The sequence below is a fragment of the Pinus tabuliformis genome, chromosome Q, assembly GCF_031772625.1.
Source record: "Pinus tabuliformis cultivar Carrire ecotype Pingquan chromosome Q, CPIR1, whole genome shotgun sequence".
In the NCBI taxonomy this organism is placed as follows: domain Eukaryota; kingdom Viridiplantae; phylum Streptophyta; class Pinopsida; order Pinales; family Pinaceae; genus Pinus; species Pinus tabuliformis.
Window position 1 is genome coordinate 1,187,953,377 of NC_142296.1, and position 21,191 is coordinate 1,187,974,567.

Sequence of the window (21,191 nt, forward strand, 5' to 3'; positions counted from 1 at the left end):
GCTTAAATTGTAAATGGACAAAATATATCTTTCGTGCTACAGCACGGAAATTTAGAATTATGTGCTCATTGGATTGCTTGAGCCAATGGGTGTTCATTTCATATTAGGGATAAGTTATTCATGCAACATTTGGTTGAAGTTTTGAGTTGGAAAAGTGTGCCAAGGAAAATGTTTTGGTTCAAATCTCGTGGATATTTCTCACAAAAAGCTTACTGTTTTGTTAACAAAAACTAACCTACCTCATAGGTTTTTTTATATTGTTGTTTGTTGTTCAAAGTACGTTGAGCAAGGCTAAACGCTCCTAAAGGGTTTTTCCATTTTTAGATTTGATTTATGTTTTTAATTTTTGATTTCATTTATATATTTTAATTGAAATTTAAAACTTCCCATTGATATTATAATAAAAAGAATGTGAAATATATATAAATGTAATATAAATATTAAGTGTTGAAATTAGATTCTATTTATTTATATGTGAAATATATATAAATATTAAGTGTTGAAATTGGTTTTTATTTATTTATTTATTTTGAATAAAAATAAAGAATTTAACTGTTTTTCTGTAAATTAGCACTTATGAGAGAGTAACTTATAGCAAAAGTGTTTCAACAATGTATCGATATAATACACCCATTCACACTCAATCCAAAATCTTATGGATTTAATTATCATTTAATATTATAATAGTGAAATATAATTATATTGTTATTTTCTATAATTTAAAATATCTAATTAATAGAAGATTTCTTTTGCAATATAAATATTTTAATTTTTAATATTCTTTTTAAAAGTATTATAAGTCAAAAAAATATTATATACCATTTTTGAAAATTTTTAAAATATTCAAATTAAAAAATATATAAATACTAATGATTAGAATTCTTCTCACTCAGATTTAATTTTCACAAATTATATGATGAACTTTGTTATAATATTTCCTACCTATTTTTTCTTACTATTGTATATTTTAAATTAAAATTCTTGTAAATATAAAATAAATACACACATATAATATATTTTTTTTTGAGAGAATTAATCTCAGTGTCTGCTAAGTGTCATAGTCAGTTGAGATTCTGTTTAGTTTGTTGAATTTTAGTTCAGGCTTTCTCGAGTTATTTATTTCTCTTTATTTCATTGTCTCCTATATATTTCTCTTTATATCATTGTCTCCTGTCTAGTTTATTAAAGTTGTTCACTCCATTTCCAATTTTGAATCTATTTTTTGTGTGTTTCTGCCTCTGCAAACAATGTCATGGTATCTGAGGGAAAGATTTCATAAGACTCCAAGGAGAGAATCATTTCAATTTTTTTTGTGCTCATATAGAAACAACAGAAGAATGAACCAATTAGGAAAAAAGTGCTCCTACCAATGTGTAAAATAAAATTGAAGTATTTAATATAGAACCAAAAAAATCTTAAAAATAGTAAATTTATTAACATTCCTTAATTTAAAAGATAATTTAACTATAATTATACAAACAATCATGAAAATAACATAAATAACTATGATCATGAAATTTTTGTAAGCACCATAATTAAATATACATTTAAAAATCATATTTTTCCAAGTTTGTTTTTAATTAATATTATTTCAATAATACAAATAATAATAACATCACATTTGACTACAATCAATAATTTTTTGTAAATACAATTATTTAATATACATTTAAAAAATATATCAAAAATCTTTTATAATAAATTATAAAGAAGAGAAATATAGAAACGATGATTAGTTACACATTAATGTTTTATGACAATAAAATTTATAAATAAAGATATTTTTTAAATTTAGTTGTAAATTATAATAATAGTTTGTAAAATATAATATTATTTTGTAAATGTATATATTTCTCTTTTAAGATTCAATTCAAATATACCAGAGGGAGTTTTCTAAATTCAATGTTTAACCTTAAAACTAGGAACTAAAGTTTATATGGAAGACAATAAGTTATTTACCTAAATTTAATGGAATTTCAGTGTTAGAACTCAGTTTTTGAAATAATTAATAATGATTTTTTTATTTTTATTATAAAAGATAGTGTAGATATGTTGTGATATATCAATTTTATTCAACTTATTTTTAGATGTGTAAAATAAAAGCGAAGTATTTAATATAGAGCCAAAAAATCTTAAAATAGTAAATTTATTAACATTCCTTAATATAAAAGATAATTTAACTATAATTATACAAACAATCATGAGAATAACATAAATAACTATGATCATGAAATTTTTGTAAGCACCATAATTAAATATACATTTAAAATCATAACTTTTCATATTTGTGTTTAATTAATATTATTTCAATAATACAAATAATAATAAGATCACATTTGACTACAATCAATAATTTTTTGTAAGCACAATTATTTAATATATATTTAAAAAATATATAAAAAATATTTTATGATAAATTATAAAGAAGAGAAATATACAAATGATGATTAGTTACATATTAATGTTTTATGACAATAAAATTTAGAAATAAACTCAATTTTTTAAATTTAGTTGTAAATTATAATATTAGTTTGTAAAATATAATATTATTTTGTAAATGTATATATTTCTCTTTTAAGATTCAATTCAAATATATTAGAGGGAGTTTCCTAAATTCAAAGTTCAACCTTAAAACTCAAAACTGAAGTTTATATGGAAGACAAAAAGTTATTTACTTAAAATTAATGGAATTTCAGCGTTAGAACTTAGTTTTTGAAATAATTAATAATGATTTTTATTATTTATTGTTTTATAAAAGATAGTGTACATATGTTGTGATATATCTATTTTATTCAATTTATTTTTAGATGTGTAAAATAAAATTGAAATATTTAATATAGAACCAAAAAAATCTTAAAAATAGTAAATTTATTAACATTCTTTAATATAAAAGATAATTTAATGATGGGACCTAGCCCACACTCCAAGGTATAACATGACAAAAGGTTTGTCTGGCGCTATTGATGAACCCGGATTTTGTTGATGATTTGGCTTTGGATTATTGTAATGATCAGTGGATATTTGTGATGGTAGTTGCAATCATTTATTAAGGATCGTAAATGTGAAACTGACCTATCCTCCTGCCTCGGTCCTCGTTTCCCGCTTGATAATTACACAAAACCCTTTGCCATTTTGGTAATTTCAACATTTTCGTTCCGCTGTGTGAGATTTGTGAAGGTTTCTATGGTGATGCTCTATTCTGGTTCTGTCTGCGAATGAATGCAATTCCATGGACTCGCATGTGTTGTTGGAAACTGTATTCCTTGCTGTATGGTTCTATTTTGCACTCTGGAGGTTGGTATGTTCATTTTGATTGGCACTACTGGTTATTTATTTTGTTCGAACATAGAATCGATTGCTGGTTTGGTTTGCCGGAGTTCCAACTATTCTTTCTTGTTGTGGGTTCTTTGCAATGATTCTACTGCTAAATTTTTTTATGTTCTGGTTCCCGTGTGCTCAGGTTACAGGCACAATGGCTCGCTTGGCTTGTCGTTCAAGTAATTCAGCTTTCCTTGATTTATTTCTGCCTTCTCCTGGTTTAGAAGCTAACAATGTCTGCTCCTCTTGTCTCAGGCCTTTCTTGTGTTCTGTGGCTCTGTAGCACGCGATTTCTGGGTCAAACACACTCCCGGGTAAGGTTTCTTTTTCCCCTTGCTGGTAATATTACTCTGCTCGCTTCACTGGTAGGCGTGGTGTGATTGACTTCGACTTATTCTGGTTGCACAGGTCAAGAGTTCGACCTCGGGCGTGGATGGCTTCGACGCTTTGGTTTGCAAACCCTTTGGTGCCTTTCGGGTAGGCTTTGTCACCACGGTTTTATTGAACTGTAGCTAGGGTTTGTAATTTTCTAGGGCCGCGCCTCGGCAACTATCTGCCGTCTCTTGTTTGAGTTGTTACACGACCTGGGCACACTTCTGTTTATAATTCCGGTTTGTAATTCGTTTGGTTGAACTTTCTAGTTAGGCTCGAGGGTTTCACGATGTCAAACCCTTGACTAGGGTTTGCCCTGTCTCGCGGTCACTGCTTATTCTATTTGCTTTAACAATGTAATGCTAGACTCTTATATAATAACAGTTATATATTCTCTTTGACTCTTTTTCGTTTAGAAAGGAAAGAAATGGTGTATAACAGTTCGTAATGAATTACCTCGGTTTGGTTTGTTCAATCGATACTCAGACTCTATTTTCTTTGTTCAATTGTTTCGCTATGTGGACATTCTCTTGGCCGCGAGCCTGTTTACTTACTTGTCTGTTCTAGTCTTGGAAACTTGCATGCAATTTACAGTACTCTATTTCTTAAGAGAGGAAAAACATAAAAATACATGCCTGCACTTTGTTTATCATTTCTAAATCGTTTAAACAATAGAGAAATTATAGTTGCACAGTATGTAGATGATAGTACAGATGGTTGAATGTTAAATTTATGTTGTGTCTCTTTTTATTGCTTGTATCCGAAAATGCTGAACCTTGTCACTGATTTTCAATGTTACATTTATATGCTCTATTTATAGTTAATGAAACTGTGTAGTTACTTTTAGTTGTAGACCTTATAGTTACATAACTACTAAGTATTCGATTCTACCTATATGGCAAGATTTTTACATTTAGACACATTTATCTTTTTCTTTTAAAAGGATAGGACAATTATTAATCTGATGTTTATTAAAGGCAAACAATTAAACGACTCTAACCGACCAAACTACCTTTGACTAATACTGATATTAAGATAAAAACAAAATCCTACTTCTTACTTTGACAAATTGAACACATAAAACAAATAATATGCTAATTCAACTCTCCACCCTAGCAGAGACCAACACCTGATCATGGTGCCTTAGCTGCATGCTCCTGCATTAGACTCCCAGGGCAAAAAGAAATCATGACTCCGGTCCATGAGCTTCTCGATCGAAGAACCCATCTGCTCAATTTGCCTGGCATCAAGCCACAAACTATCCTCAATAGGATGATTCTTCTGCTTGACCAGGTATTGCAGATACTCCTTTTGCCGAGTTCATTTGGCCACCTGAGTGTCAAGGATGCTCTTGATCTTGGGAGGTTGAACGTAAGGCATCTGTCTCATCCAAGTTTCTCCTCCATCCTGGGTATTCTGTGTAGGTTGTGTGGTTTTGTCTTCTTCTTCTAGGTCAACAGTGTAAGGAAATAGGTCTGCTACATTAAATATGGGTGAAATGCCTATCCATGGTGGTAGCTGTATCTCATAGGGATTCGTTGAAAATTTCTGGAGGACTTTGCAGGGGCCTATCTTCTTATACTTCAGCTTATTGTATGCACCTCTAGGGAAGCGTTCCTTGTGTAAATGTGCGAGGACTTCATTTCCTACATTGAACTGTACTTCCCTTCTTTTTAAATCTACTTGCTATTTATACTTTTGGCTGCTGTCCTGCAATTTAATTTTCACCTGCTCATGCAAATCTCTCATCGTGTTAGCGAAATCTTCTCCATCTGCACTTCGCCTTTCTTGCAATCCGAGATCTCGCAACTCATGCACTCCGCGAGGATGCATGCCGTACGGGATTTTAAATGGACTGTAACCTATGCTACGATTAGGCGAGTCGCTATAAGCAAACTCTGCTTGGGCAAGCACTCGATCCCACATCCGTGAATTCTCACCAGTCAAACTTCGTAGCAGGTTCCCCAGACTCCTGTTTACCACCTCTGTTTGTCCGTCAGTTTGTGGGTGATAAGCAGAGTTGTAACTCAATTGTGTATCCATCTTCTTCCACAAGGTATGCCAAAAGTTCCCTGTAAACTTCACATCCATATCTGAAAGAATAGACTTAGGCAACCCATGTAGCCTAACAATATCCGTGAAGAACAAGTGGGCTACGTGAGTGGCATCACTAGTTTTTCTGTAAGGGATAAAATGTGCCATCTTCGAGAATCTATCCACTACTACCATCACTGAGTCATAACCTTGCTGTGTCCTAGGTAGAACTAAAACAAAGTCCAAGCTGACTAAGTCCCACGGTCTGCTTGGAACAGGCAATGGTGTATACAGTCCCATGTTTTGATTGTGACCCTTCACTAACTGACATACCTTACATCTGGTCACAAATTGCTGTACATCCCTTCGCATCTTTGGCCAAAAGTAGAAATTACTGAACTGCTTGAGCGTCTTGTCTATGCTGAAGTGTCCGGCTAGACCTCCACTGTGCTTCTCCCAATTAATGTTCTCCCTCATCGAGTAGTTAGGAATGCATAACTGTCCTCCTCTAATCAGCAATTTCTCTTACAAGTTGTAGTCTAACCATGGAATGTTATCTCTCACCAAGGGATTCTGACATGCCTCATAGGCCTCCTTAAAATCTGTGTCAGTCTAGTACAAATCTTTAAAGTGCTCAAAACCCAGCACTTGAACAATACTCTCCTGCAAAAGTAAAGCTCTCCTACTCAATTCATCTACCACCTTGTTGGCTTGCCCGCTAATGTCTTTCAACACAAAGGTGAAACTCTGCAAATATTCTACCCACTTGGCATGTTTGTGATTCAGCTTGTGCTGTTGCATCACATACTATAGTGCAGAATTATCTAAAAACAACACAAATTCATTTCCTAGCAAATAGTGTCTCTAGTGCTTCAGTTCTTAGATGACAACATAAAACTCCTTGTCGTAGGACGAATATTTTTGCCTGCTCTCATTTAACTTTTCGCTGAAAAATGCAACAGGTTTATCCTCCTGGTTGAGTACAGCTCCAATAGTCGTACCACTAGCGTCACAACAAACCTGAAAGAGATTTTTAAAATCTGGCAATCTCAGGATTGGTCTCTTTGTGATCTTCTTCTTTAGTAGCTGAAAACTCCTTTCCGCTGCATTAGTCCATCGAAAAGGTTGATTGGCCTTTTTAATAGTGTCCAACATAGGTGTACAAATTTCGCTAAAATTTCTTATGAATTTTTGGTAAAAACTCACTAGCCCATGAAAGCTACGTACCTCACATAAGCTTTTCGGGGATGGCCAATTGACTATCACTGCAATCTTTTCCGGATCCATCTTTAGCTCATTTTCTGCTATTACAAAGCCCAAATAAATCAACTCTTTTTGCAAAAAAGTACACTTTTTCAGATTTATCAGGAGTTTATTCTACTGTATTTTTTCCAGCGCTTTCCAAACATGTCGAAGGTGCTCCTCCCTTGTTCTGCTAAAAATTAGTATGTCTTCCAGGTAAACTATCAAAAATTTTCCAATATATTCTTTCAGCATTTCATTCATTAACTGCATAAATGTATTGGGTGCATTGCTCAATCCGAATGGCATAACTAGCCATTCATACAGTCCCTCATTCGTCTTAAAGGCTATCTTCCACTCGTCCCCCTCTCGTATTCGGATCTGATGATACCCGCTCTTCAAGTCTATCTTAGAAAAATATGCTGCCCCGCTTAAACAATCCATCATGTCGTCCATCTGTGGCAGTGGAAACCTATACCAGATGGTAATTTTGTTGATGGCCCTCGAGTCTGTGCACATCCGCCACTCTCCTTCTTTCTTGGGAGCGAGAATCGTTGGAACTGAGCAAGGGCTCAAACTCTCCCTTATCAATCCTTTGTCTAACAGTTCCTACACCTGCTTTCTAGTCTCCTCATTGTCCTTGGGGCTCATTCGACATGCTGCCTTATTTGGCAAACTGGTTCCAGGTATGAAGTCAATATGGTGACTTATGCTTCCTTTTGGGGGCAATTTATCTGGCTAGTCATCCACCACTATGTCTATAAATTCCTACAACATCTGCTGAATTTCTAGGGGTAAATCTGACACCTTTGTATGCAACAACACTGTTTTTTCTCTTCTTACAACTGCATAACTCACCTTGCTATCCTCAACTTGTTTCAGAAATTGTTTTCCATTGACAAACAATGCTCTTGGCTCACTTTTCCCTATTGTCCCTTCCTCCTTGATGGGCACAAGTGTGTGCTTGATTCCATCCTTGAAAAACTTATAGCAGTTCGTCAATCCATCCTGTACCACCTTTCTGTCATACTGCGATGGCCTGCCTAGCAGTATGTGACATACATCCATCAGCATGATGTCACAAATGACCTTATCCTTTTATCTGCCTATTTGAAACTCCACCTCGCATTGCTCATCCACAAGCAAGTGATGGCATTTTTGCAGCCATGAAACTTTGTAAGGGGTGGGATGTTTCAATCGCTTCAATTCTAACTTTTCCACCATTTCTGTGGCCACTAAGTTATCTGTACTACCACTATCAATAATTAACTTACAACACTTACCGTGTGACTTACAAACTGTTCAAAACAAAGCCTTCCACTGCGTTTTTTCGGTGGCTTCCTTGGCTGGTTTTAACAAAAGCTTTGTTCAAAACCAAGGCTTCCCCGGTTTCTGGAGCATTTTCTGCTTCTTAGGGAGGCACCTCTGCTTCTTTTGGTTGTGCAACATATGCACCTCTCTGTCTAGCTTGATCTGCCTCAGGACACTCAAATGATCTGTGTCCCCACTTATGACACCTATAACATTGATAACCAACGCCTCTACCTTGGCCATTTCCCCTGCCTCACTGATATGGCCTTCCACCTCTCGCATTATCACCTTTGTCTGTTGATCCGAAAGCTCTATAACTGTTGCCTTCCTCATTACTACTAGCAGCCCGCCCTCTGCCATATGATTGGCCTCTTCCTCTGTCGGTTCCTCGTCCTCTCCTGGCATTTTGCCTTCTAGTAATTTTCTCTTCAGCTTTCATAGCACTTTGATATGCTTCTTCAATGTTTTTTGGAGACAGAATACTAATTTCATCTAAAAGTTATAGCCTTAAACCATTTACGTACCTGGCTGTCTTTTCTGTGGTATCCTCTGTATAACCGGCCCTTAGGTTCACTCGATAAAACTCCTCAGTATACTCCCTTACTGTCATTCCTTTCTGTTTCATATTCTGCACTTGTCTGTGTAGTGCAATCTGATAGCCTTTCGACAAAAATATGCCCTTCAACTTGGCCACCATCCTTGACCAGGTTTTGATCGACAACTTGTTCAATCTCCTTCTCTCTGTTTGGACACTGTCCCACCACAAGGCTGCGTGTCCCTTCAACTTCTTCACAACACACTTAACTTTGCGGTCTTCACTGACCTCCTCACACTCAAAATACTTATCCATCTCTCTAATCCAATCCAACAGGATCTCTGTGGATAGGTTGTTGTCATAATTTGGGAGTTCTAGTTTGGGTTTAGTGCTTGCTATTAAGACTGATCTCAACAGTCTCATTTCTGGGCCCTCTCCATCCGATCCATCTATTGTCACTTCAACTTCCTCTTCACTATCATCACCTACTTCTAGATCTCTTCTTCTCCCTGCCTCAACTGCCTCCAAATGGGTAGTAAGAATCCTGATCTCCTCTCTTAGTCCTTCCTCTGCTATCCTTCGAACACCTCTGCCACGACCTCGCCTTCCTACCTCCATTTCTCTATATGACCTTAAAAAAAAACAATTCTGCTCTGATACCACTATGATGGGACCCAAACCACACTCCAAGGTATAACTTGACACAAGGTTTGTCCGACGCTATTGATGAACCCGAATTTGGTTGATGATTTGGTTTTGGATTATTGTAATGATCAATGTATATTTGTGATGGTAGTTGCAATAATTTATTAAGGATTGTAAATGTGAAACTGACCTGTCCTCCTGCCTCAGTCCTCGTTTCCCGCTTAGTCATTATGCAAAACCCTTTGGTATTTTGGTCATTTCAACATTTTTTTTCCGCTGTGTGAGCTCCACGAGGGTTTCTATGGTGATGCTCTGTTCTAGTTCTGTCTGCGAATGAATTTGGTTCCACGGACTCGCCTGTGCTATTGGCAATTGTATTCCTTGCTGTATGGTTCTATTTTGCACTCTGGAGGTTGGTATGTTCATTTTTATTGGCACTACTGGTTATTTATTTTGTTTGAACATAGAATCTATTGCTGGTTTGGTTTCTCGGAGTTCCAACCGTTCTTTTCTGTTGTGGGTTCTTTGCAATGATTCTGGTGCTAAATTTTTTTATGTTCTGGTTCCCGTGTGCTCAGGTTACAGGCACAATGGCTCACTTGGCTTGTCGTTCAGGTAATTCGGCTTTCCTTGATTTATTCTGCCTTCTCTTGGTTTAGAAGCTAATAATGTCTACTCCTCTTCTCTTAAGTCTTTCTTGTGTTCTGTGGCTCTGTAGCACGCGATTTCTGGGTCAAACACACTCCCGGGTAAGGTTTCTTTTCCCCTTGTTGGTAATATTACTCTACTCGCTTCATTGGTAAGCATGGTGTGATTGACTTTGACTTATTCTTATTGCACAGGTCAAGATTTCGACCTCGGGTGTGGTTGGCTTTGACGCTTTGGTTTGCAAACCCTTTGGTGCCTTTCAGGTAGGCTCTGTCACCACGGTTTTATTGAACTATAGCTAGGGTTTGTAATTTTCTAGGGCTGTGCCTCGGCAACTATTTGCTGTCTCTTTTTTGAGTCGTTACATGACCTGGCCACACTTCTATTTACAATTCCGGTTTGTAATTCGTTTGGTTGAACTTTCTAGTTAGGATAGAGGGTTTCACGATGTCAAACCCTTGACTAGGGTCTACCCTGTCTCACGGTCACTGCTTATTCTATTTTCTTTAACAATGTAACGCTGGACTCTTATATAATAACAGTTATATATTCTCTTTGACTCTGTTTCGTTTAGAAAGGAAAGAAATGGTGTATAACAGTTCGTAATGAATTACCTCGGTTTAGTTTGTTCAATCGATACTCAGACTTTGTTTTCCTCGTTCAATTGTTTCGCTATGTGGACATTCTCTTGGCCGCGAGCTTGTTTACTTACTTGTCCATTCTAGTCTTGGAAACTTGCATGCGATTTACAGTATTCTGTTTCTTAAGAGAGGAAAAACATAAAAATACATGCCTGCACTTTGTTTGTCATTTCTAAATCATTTAAACAATAGAGAAATTATAGTTGCACAATATGTAGATGATAGTACAGATGCATGAATGTTAAATTTATGCTCTGTCTCTTTTTATTGCTTGTATCCGAAAATGTTGAACCTTGTCACTGATTTTCAATGTTACATTTATATGCTCTGTTTACAGTTAATGAAACTGTGTAGTTACTTTCAGTTGTAGACCTTATAGTTACATAACTACTAAGTATTCAGTTTTGCCTATATGGCAATATTTTTACATTTAGACACATTTGTCTTTTTCTTTTAAAAGGACAGGACAATTATTAATCTATTGTTTATTAAATGCAAACAAGTAAACGACTCTAACCAACCAAACTACCTTTGACTAATACTGAGATTAAGATAATAAAAAAATCCTACCTCCTACTTTGACAAACTGAACACATAAAACAAACAATATGCTAATTCAACTCTCCACCCTGGTAGAGACCAAAACCCGATCATGGTGCCTTAGCTGGATGCTCTTGCATCATTTAATTATAATTATACAAACAATCATGAGAATAACATAAATAACTATGATCATGAAATTTTTGTAAACACCATAATTAAATATACATTTAAAAATCAAAATTTTTCATGTTTTTTAATTAATATTATTTCAGTAATACAAATAATAATAACATCACATTTGACTACAATCAATAATTTTTTGTAAGTACAGTAATTTAATATACATTTAAAAATATATCAAAGATCTTTTATGATAAATTATAAAGAAGAGAAATATACAAATGATGATTAGTTACATATTAATGTTTTATGACAATAAAAGTTAGAAATAAAGGTAATTTTTTAAATTTAGTTATACATTATAATATTATTTTGTAAAATATAATATTATTTTGTAGATGTATATATTAGTAAAATTAATAATTATTTTTAGAGAATTGAGCTATGTTCCTAAATGCTCCAAATACCTATATATGTTTTGTGGTCGTGGTTAGTTATGAGGTTGTATTATTATTATTATTATTATTTTGTTCTTTTAAATTTTTATATATAATGTGTTGTGGAATGTAGTAATAATTCTTAAATAATAATAATAATATATTTAAATAAATTGATATTAATTGTTAATAGTATTCACAAACCAAATACGAAATTTAGTTGCGAAGTAGTTATGTTTTTTTTTTCTCTTTTAATTAAATTTATTAATTAAAAATAATGTCCTACAAAACAAGTTAATGATTTAAATATAACTTTTATTTTCTATTTAATTGTTTGACATTTTTGTAAATGTTTAATAAGATTGATATATGAAATTAAGTGAATTTTTTATTATTGATTTTTAAGATAGAATTTGACATTTCTAATATTAAAAAGCATGTCAGTCAATTTAACATATGAAATTTTTAGTCATAATTAAATATTATTATAATGACATGGATAAAATAAAGATGGTATAAAAAATGAATGTAATCCTTACATATTAAATGGTATTGCAATCTTCATCTATGTTAGCCTTTCTTCAAGTACTTACATGATCTTCCAATTAGTTGCACTTAAATACAATATGGATTGTTGTTAATAATTTATATAACCCTTGTTTTCTATTTAATTACGCCATATGACGTGCCCTTTGAGAAAGACTCCATTGGTGCCACCTTGCACCACTCTATGCCTTCAGATTCAACCAACAGATACAAGAGATAACATAAATGCACTTGTCTTTATGAAATGATGTCTACCTTCCTAGAATCTCCCAAAGCAAGATTGGGGGTTGGTGGGTTTCCACTAATGTTTTTTGGGTTAGGAGCATGGGGCTGCTACCAAAATAAATTTTTACATGCAATTCTTTATAGATAGAGCAGAGGTCTCCCCCTTAACTCAAATTCACACTCTTTTGAGTTTCCTTTGAATTAATCACACTTACTTTTCCCGCACATGGGTGGTTCAATCCCCCTCGCTAACATTTTGTAGTGCTTGTCACCTCCTCTGAGAAGATTTCCATGTGGATGTCTAGTACATGAGGTTGGGAAAAACTTAATCTCATGGAAATCACATTGAACCCAAGAATCGAATGCGAGACTTATGTTAGGATTTTATTTGTTGATTTTCTTATTTTTGTAGAGTTCAACACTAGGGTTTTATTTGTTGATTTTATCTTTTTTGCAGACTTCGATGTGAAAAGGAAGGGGGAATGAGGTTCTGATAAGTAATGTCGTCAAAGACGAAGTTGTTATAGGTGTGAAGGTTAAGGGTTCCGGGACGGAATGGATATTGAAGTCCATAGAAACGTTGAAGCAACTAGAACAAATCATAGTCCATAGCACTAGGTTGATACGTAGAGAACCACCATTACTTTATTGTTTAATCATTTATTTAAATGCCACCTTGGGTTATGAGATTTCTTTCTTTTATGAATTTTCCTATTCTTGATGTTGTATTGCTACTGTTTTGTAGGGAAACTTTGCTGATAAGGAATTCGAGGAGGAATGAGAGCAACGAAATCCACTTCTTTGCCTCTCATTTCTCGTATCTACTTGACCAACTTCTAGAGCCAATATGGCTATTCCTTCCCCAAAATCTACGTTTATTTCCACTACACATCTAGCAATACTTTGGTTCGTGTCCTTCATTAAAAAAATCAAATTATCACGGTTGATTCCTCATACACCACTCAATCTCGACTTCCCCTCTTCTTATTCTATCTTGCACCTTGACACTCATCCTCCTTGCAAAAGTTTAAAATATGAGGCATAAGGTAGTTGTTGCATATAGGAGAATTTAGATCTGATAAGAAAAATGCAATACTTTGTTCTAATTTTCTCTATAAATGTGATGGAAAGTGTGCCCTAAATGTTGGAAATTTCATGGTTAATGTAGTATAAGCTAAATGAAAATTTTGAAATCTTCTGTACAAGACCAAGAAAGCTATGGCCAATAGCCAACACCACAGAGAAAGCCATGTTCACCAATTCCATAGTTGCTACCAAATATCTCTAAGTGTTGGAGTTGTTTTCTCAATAGACTTGTTTTTACTGCTCTTGAAGTAATGAAAGCCACCGTTGTTACATATAGGAGAATTTAGATATGATAAGAAAAATGTGGTACTCATTTATAGTTTTCTCTATAAATGTGATTGCAAGTGTGCGCTGAATTTTGGCAATTTCATGGTTAATGTAGTATAAGCTAAATGCAAATTTACCTTTTTCTATACAATATCAAGAAAGTTATGCCCAATAGCCAACACCATAGAGCAAGACATGTTCACCAATTTCAAAACTCCTACAAAATCTCTCTCAGTGCCAGATGTGTTTCAGTGTCTACACAAACAACAAAAGCGACCAACATCATACCAACTACTGAAATATAAATTAGCCCCTTTTAAGGCACTCAGAAATACAACAAAAACTTAGTATATTAAACAATCTTTAATCAGTCAAGGACCCACTAAGGAAAAATCATACTCAGTGAGTATGAAATCAAATCAACATAAAATGGTTAATGACATCCATATAAAACCCTCTCAATATGTAAGTATGATTTGTACAAAATATATGTTCATTATAGTGCAATCTTAAGATTCTTTGGGTTGGTAAGAAGAGTACCTAAAGAAAATATAACATAGAAAAACATATTCTGACATAGCAATGGAAACAAGGAGATAGAAAGATATAAAATAAAGAAAACTCTATGCTCCATTTCCAGGCAAGGAGAAGTTGATCGTGCAGTGAATGTGATGTTGTGCTGAAGGAAGGAGAAAAATTAATAAAGGATGAATATTTGAATAGTTTATATAGCACGTTGAGTTTGGCCTCTAAACAAGTAGTTATATGAAAGTTGTTTTACAACTTTAAAAGACAAGGATTGATAGTAAACAAGGAAAAAATAAATAAAGCCTGAAGATCTGAATGGTTTAAAGTTTACATAGCTCATTGGATAGATAATTTTATTAAATTTTCTATGTTGTAAGTTGTATTGGATAAAAAGAAACTACAATTCCCCTAATTTGTAAATTAAGTTAATACAACAACAAATGAAAATAAAATCAACTAAAATTTTCTTCCTTAAACAATGTGATTTTCTTCGTTATGGAAGTCTAGATGTGGTTGGTTTTTTCCAACATGAAAATTTTTGTGATGAAGGGTCATCGAAACCCACTGAGGGGATTAAATAATATCGGATTTGTTTATGATAGCTAGGTTAAAAATTGATTATCTCCAATGGCTATGTTAGTAATCAGATTTGGTGATCATAATAATAGAGGGTACATGCCAAGTGCTTGCTTAACAATTGTTTGATGAAATACTTTTCTAATCATGTTTAAGTCACTCATTGAAAAAACCTGACACATGCGTAAATTTTGTTGAATATCTGGAAAGAATGAAAGAAAAATTTGGATCTCCCACAAAGCATCCATGTGGATCAACAACAACTAATATATGAGGGTAAAGAACTTGAGGACCAATTTTCTTTTTTAAGACAATATAATAAATGATTGGAGTCATTTTTTTTTTGTCATGTGTTTAAGTGAAGGAGTAGCAACCCATGGGATATCTTCAAGCAAAACGAAACCCCGTGCATAGTGTTGGACCTCATAGGTATTCTAGTGCACATAGAACACCACCCTAAAAAAATTATACTCTTGATCAATTAAGAATAACCTAATATGTTTAGAGTGGATGCCGAGGTGGGTGGGACAAGAATTGAGGATTTTTTTGAAAGGTTAAGGGAATTTAGATACTCTGTTTTGTATAGCTCAGAATGTTGCTATTACTAGGTGTAAATTTATGTTAAAGCAGGAAGACAGGCGAAATAATGTTATAGAAGCAAGAACCCAAAAGATGCAGTTCATTTAGATCCATTAAGGTTGAGGAAACTGAACATGGTTCTCAATGTAGTCCATTGATTCCAAGTTACATGATTTCTACTGAGTTGACAAAAGCAAAGCTTCATGATCATTCTCTAAGGTCTTGTCCAAATGTTTAGGAGAAGGGAACTCCTATAATAAGGAGACATTGTCTTCCAAAAGCTCCCAATGAGAAACCAAATTATATATCACCAAGGACTTGGAGATTGTTTCCACAAGTTCAATCAATGAGGGGTCACATGAAAAGTGATTGATCTCTTAGCACTGGAAGGAAGTCAATTCTCAATTGATTTGGACATTTATCTTTATTCATATTTTTTTGGAGAAATTTCTTTAAATGATGACATTTTGTCTTTTTTATTTCAAAAAAGGTAATCCCTATTCAGATTAATTATCGAAGGTGATTGGTATTGGCGCTTCTCTTGATATTTTGCGTATCTGGAGTATCTTCTCAGTTAGTAATGAATGTGAATCTCTAGATATACCTTTTATATATTATGAGTATATATTAAGTGTGTTGGACTTGATATTCACTCTACATGTCTTGTGAGCCCTAAAATGCACCAAATTATGCTATATATACAAAGAATATACCACGTTGCATATTCATGATGTCACTGCCACCACACATTTTTATGGGTTCACATGACATAACGGATTCATTGATTGTAAAGTGTCAGACTGCAGATTCTTTTAGCTTTAAAATGTTTTGAGAAGGGTTTGGATATTACGCATGCTTTGATATAATATTCTTTCGAATTTATGATATATGATAACATGGGTTTGACTTCAGAAGCATTGAAACTAGCTTTTAGTATCTTGTGAAGCATGTACTAATGATATTGTTTGGTAAAATTTGAGAAATTTGTTTTGGGTGCTCACTACCATGATTTATGATGAATATATTTGATGCAGATATGTAGATTAGTGTATAAAATATTATCAAGGTATTGTTACTAATATTTACTGGGAAGAATTTATGTGGAATCTTAACCACCTCTTTTATGCTACAACGAGAGGGAGTGAGCGAATGAAGCAAATCATCCTTTTTGGATCCCAATTTTTTGTTTTTTTTTATTTAACATCATGTTTTATTGTAACATAAAATATATTCAAGCTATTGCTACCTAAAAAAAACATGATTGTAAGTTAAACAAGAATTAAAAATAGAAAATGGTTAGATCTTAATATTTCTTTAGGTCTTCATAGATTTTGGGGCCATTGTTTTAAAACCAAGGTGAGGTGTGGTCTTTTGATGTAAAAAAATAGTATTTTCATTGCAGTTCTTATGGACCAGACTTGCTTGATTTTCAAGATAAAATGGTTTAAATTTTGTTGAATGATCTCTACATTATTTTCAACTGCATGACATGGGTTTGATTTTCTAAAGCAAAATTTGTTGGATTAAAACAAGAATATGGAAAACGCCATGGAGATTAGTGGTAAGGAGCAATGTGATCTTTTGAATAGTTTCAAGGATCATGAAGGAAATAATACATAGGTGAGTCAACAATCAAAAGAGAAACACAAATTTTTTTCTCTATAAGAGTTGTAGTTGATGTTATTCTTGGGTTCATTTCCAGATTGGAGATATGTGCAGTTTTATTTAAGGGTAGATCTTAATTGCCATAGCAATTCAAAAATTATTTAAAATATTGTTATAGTCCTTTGTAAACACATGTTTCAAACTATAAAAAATTAGCTTTTAGATATGTGCAGTTTTATTTAAGGGTAGATCTTAATTCCCATAGAGATTAAAAAATTATTTAAAAGATTGTTAAAGTCCTTTGTAGACACATGTTTCAACCTATAAAAAATTAGCTTTGTACTGATTAAGCTTGTCTATAGAAAGAGGAAGTGATCAAGAATAAATATGAAGGTATTATATCAAAACGACCTTTGATTTCAAAGATAGCAAATCACGATCTATTTCATTATTTGTGAGGCATTCATGTTGGCATAATGAGACAAGGTCTTTAACCTCAACATAGGCCTCATGATTTGTAAGGCTCAAGGAAGCACTATAGTAAGATTTCATTGTAGCATTGTCATTTCTTCTGTTAATATTTTTCTGTCTTTCAACAATTGTCAAAGAAGTTGTTAATTAGTATTATACATTATTATATTATGGCGTTTCCTTTGCATCATCTGATACAATTACTACTTTATATGATTATTGCTAACTAAAACCATCTCTATATATTTTCAAACTGAAGCATATTGGAAAATACATTTATATTAAAATTATAAATTAGATTAGAAAACACCTCGTTGAGACTTTAACTTATTTTTTATTAATTATTTTAAATATAAAAAATATGGAATTTCAACTTTGAGAGTATCATTTATATGATTGTTGCTAACTAAAACCATTGTACAATCACTATCACATAGAAATGCAAACTAAACCCTTCCACATACTTCGAGGGGCAGATAAAGTGAGATACATGACTCATGAACTCGGTCAGAGTGTTTGATAATTACTCCATCTAATTTTTCCCACGTATCACTTTTCCCCATTAAATACGAAATTAGTCAATTAGGGATCACATAAGTAAGTCATACCGTTACCGAGTTCAGATATTGTTGACTTGTTTTTAGCAATTAGATTCCATATCTAGCATTCATAAAATTATTTGGGGATTTTCAAAAAATTTAATGTATTCTTCTTTCTTTTCCGATCCTATAAACTACTACCAACTTCCATTCATAATACTTATCACGCATACACTCGACTAACTATTAATAACTATTAATGATAATTGTAACAATGCACTCACACGAGTCATCGGTGTAATGAAATCACAGAAGAGGTATAAGAACACATCATTCAATGGTCGTAAAATTTTACAATGGAGATTCCATGATACATTATTCAATGCTAATAAAAATCTACGAGCATTATCAAGTATTATTTGAATATGATATATTTTTCTTTCTCTTATGGAACTCGTATGTTAACTAGGGTTTTGAATATGATATATTTTTCTCTCTTATGGAACTGGTATGTTAACTACACTTCTGTTAAGCAGTGTTATATAGTAATTAGTTGTTGTTACTTAGTTTAAATATAGTTAAATTAAATATATTAATAATAAATATTAAATTAATATTAATATTTTTTAATTTTATTTATACTAATATTTAAATGTAATATTTATAAATTATAAATGGGAAAAATAAATTAGATATTATATTAATAGTTTGAGTGGGTTTAATGGTTGGGAGCATGTGTTTCCTAGGTCACAAGTTCAAAACTAAAGAGAATGCCTTTAACTTTACGAAGAATAAATCATTCCTAACAAATAAATCAATCATCACTAAGCTAAGCTTTTTGATCCTGATGATGGATAAAATAACCATCCCAAAAAAATCACAAATTCCTCACAGTTCTAATCAAGAAATCTCCAACAACAAAATATATGCTATTTGTGAAAACTAAAATTAATCTTTTTCGTAACAATTTCCTAACCAATAATACACCATCTATTGGCTGTCAAATATATAAAATCAAATGCACTAATAAGTACAATTAATTAATCTAATCTTAATTTTCTGTACTCGCACACTTCATTGGCATGCAAAAGCCATGGATGTGCTTACATGTTGAAAGAAAGAGACCGATCATAATAGAATGTTGTCTCGTTTTACATGTCACCAAGATCCGTTTCCTGCTCATGCTAACCATGGTAATCAGAATCTATCGATCTTATTGAGTACTATAAAATATATAGTATTTTGAACTATTCTGGATCCTTTGACAGAGATCACGAGGTCACAGCATATTAATATACTTTTAACAGCTAAGGTTATTTCCTGGATCTACACCAAACTCATTGCAATAGTTGGTATAATAATTGACACGTTCATCAACTGCGTTGGAGTCTCCACCATTGCATTCATCCCCGCTGATTGCTTTGATGGTTGCCCTGAATCCTTGTCCAGATGTAATAGCAGAGTGGCAATTACTATGCTTCATCCAAAACCAGACAGCAGTCTTCCACGAGATTGAGCCATTCCGGGCTACAATTTCAGGGTGATTCAGGCCATCAAAGCCCAGATAATCACCAGCTGAACCATAATTATAATTCCTGCCAAAAAACACTCTCAGTCAAACAGCATGAAACAGTCTCTCAAGAGAAATCCAATTCAAATATAATAGATAGAGCCCAAAAAAAATTATAATTCAATTTAATAGATAAATAAATTCATTTTTTAGGATACTGGCTTTTTCTATAGACAAAGTTTACAGGATTTTTTAAGTGTATAATTTGTTTTTGTACACAAGTACCAAATTTCTAGAAACCAAACCTCTACGCATAAACGTTAGTGAAACCAGAGACTCGAAAATAAAACTTGTAGACCTACATCCCATTATAAGCATACATACCATGTGAGTTGAAAGGGGCCACGCCCATAGTACTGCTTTCCCGCCACACACTGGTATTTCTTGTTGGTGGAATCGCAGTAGTCAGACTTCTCTATTTGCTCAACGTAGCACAGTCCTGCCAATTTCATAGTTATATGTGTCACATGGATAAACAACCGATTTCTAATATTTATAAATTCTGAAATGAAATCATCCAATATCTATATATATATAGATATAGATATTATAAGAACAAATTTACAGAAACAGGAAGGATGCATGTGAGATGTACTGGAAGTCTCGTGAGCAACATTGGCGAAGAAAGCAGCGATTTCTCTCTTGTGGTCAACGTCGGGGCCCGTTGTGCCAAAGCCAGAGAATGCAGTGGCTGCGTCCATGAAGTTATTGTATGTATAGAAGGTCTTTCCTGCGCAACTATCAGAAGCACCAGACAAAATTCCATTGAAGAAATCTTGAGTAGCAAAATCCCCAACATCTCCTCGGCAGATGGAAACGAGATCGAAGGCATGAACGAGACATAGAATAATAACGCTTGGTGTCATAACACGGAGGTAATTTCTCATATTGGCTAATGTCTATCACTACTGTCACTAGCACAGAGAGTGTACTACTTTGCTCTGTAGAAAGAAGAGTGTGTTTGTTTATATAGCCATAAAGTCATGGGAGTATGCATTTGTATCTTTTTGAATTTAACTCTGCCGTGACGTTTGAGAATTATATTTTTGTTGACCTAACCTTGGTTAAGATGAACACATCGGCACATCAATGTTAATATGTTACGCCTATTCTCGACACTATAACTTGTGAGATGGGCCACTTCACCTGTAAATCTCCACAGCCTCAACTACCGATGGTTCTAGCTTTGTCAAGCTCCCAAACAATGCATACATCGAGCTGAAGATTCAAGTACATATTGAGAAGATGGTCATGGAAGAAGAGGTTCAATCGTTGGATAATTTAGTGTTTACATATTGAGAAGATGGTCATGGAAGAAGAGGTTCAATCGTTGGATAATTTAGTGTTTACATA

The 21,191-nt window shown here is 33.5% G+C and overlaps 1 protein-coding gene across 1 annotated transcript; it reads right to left on the bottom strand.

Moving 5' to 3' along the window:
• Positions 1-19,340: 19,340 nt before the first annotated feature.
• LOC149223943 (endochitinase 4-like) lies at positions 19,341-20,758 on the bottom strand. The gene is made up of 3 exons (XM_089383431.1): positions 20,434-20,758; positions 20,163-20,277; positions 19,341-19,863 (listed from the first exon to the last, which is right to left on the bottom strand). The coding sequence occupies exons 1-3, from the start codon at positions 20,723-20,725 to the stop codon at positions 19,569-19,571; spliced, it is 702 nt and encodes a 233-aa protein (XP_089239557.1). The 5' UTR covers positions 20,726-20,758; the 3' UTR covers positions 19,341-19,568.
• Between the last annotated feature and the right edge of the window lie 433 nt (positions 20,759-21,191).

What these genes read in the sequence shown, in the direction of transcription:
- LOC149223943 (XM_089383431.1), bottom strand. Translation starts at nt 20,725, where the DNA reads ATGAGAAATTACCTCCGTGTTATGACACCAAGCGTTATTATTCTATGT. An exon ending in TGTTGCTCACGAGACTTCCA is followed by an intron (nt 20,278 to 20,433) that starts GTACATCTCACA and finishes TGAAATTGGCAG; the next exon opens with GACTGTGCTACGTTGAGCAA. An exon ending in GGCCCCTTTCAACTCACATG is followed by an intron (nt 19,864 to 20,162) that starts GTATGTATGCTT and finishes GTTTTTTGGCAG; the next exon opens with GAATTATAATTATGGTTCAG.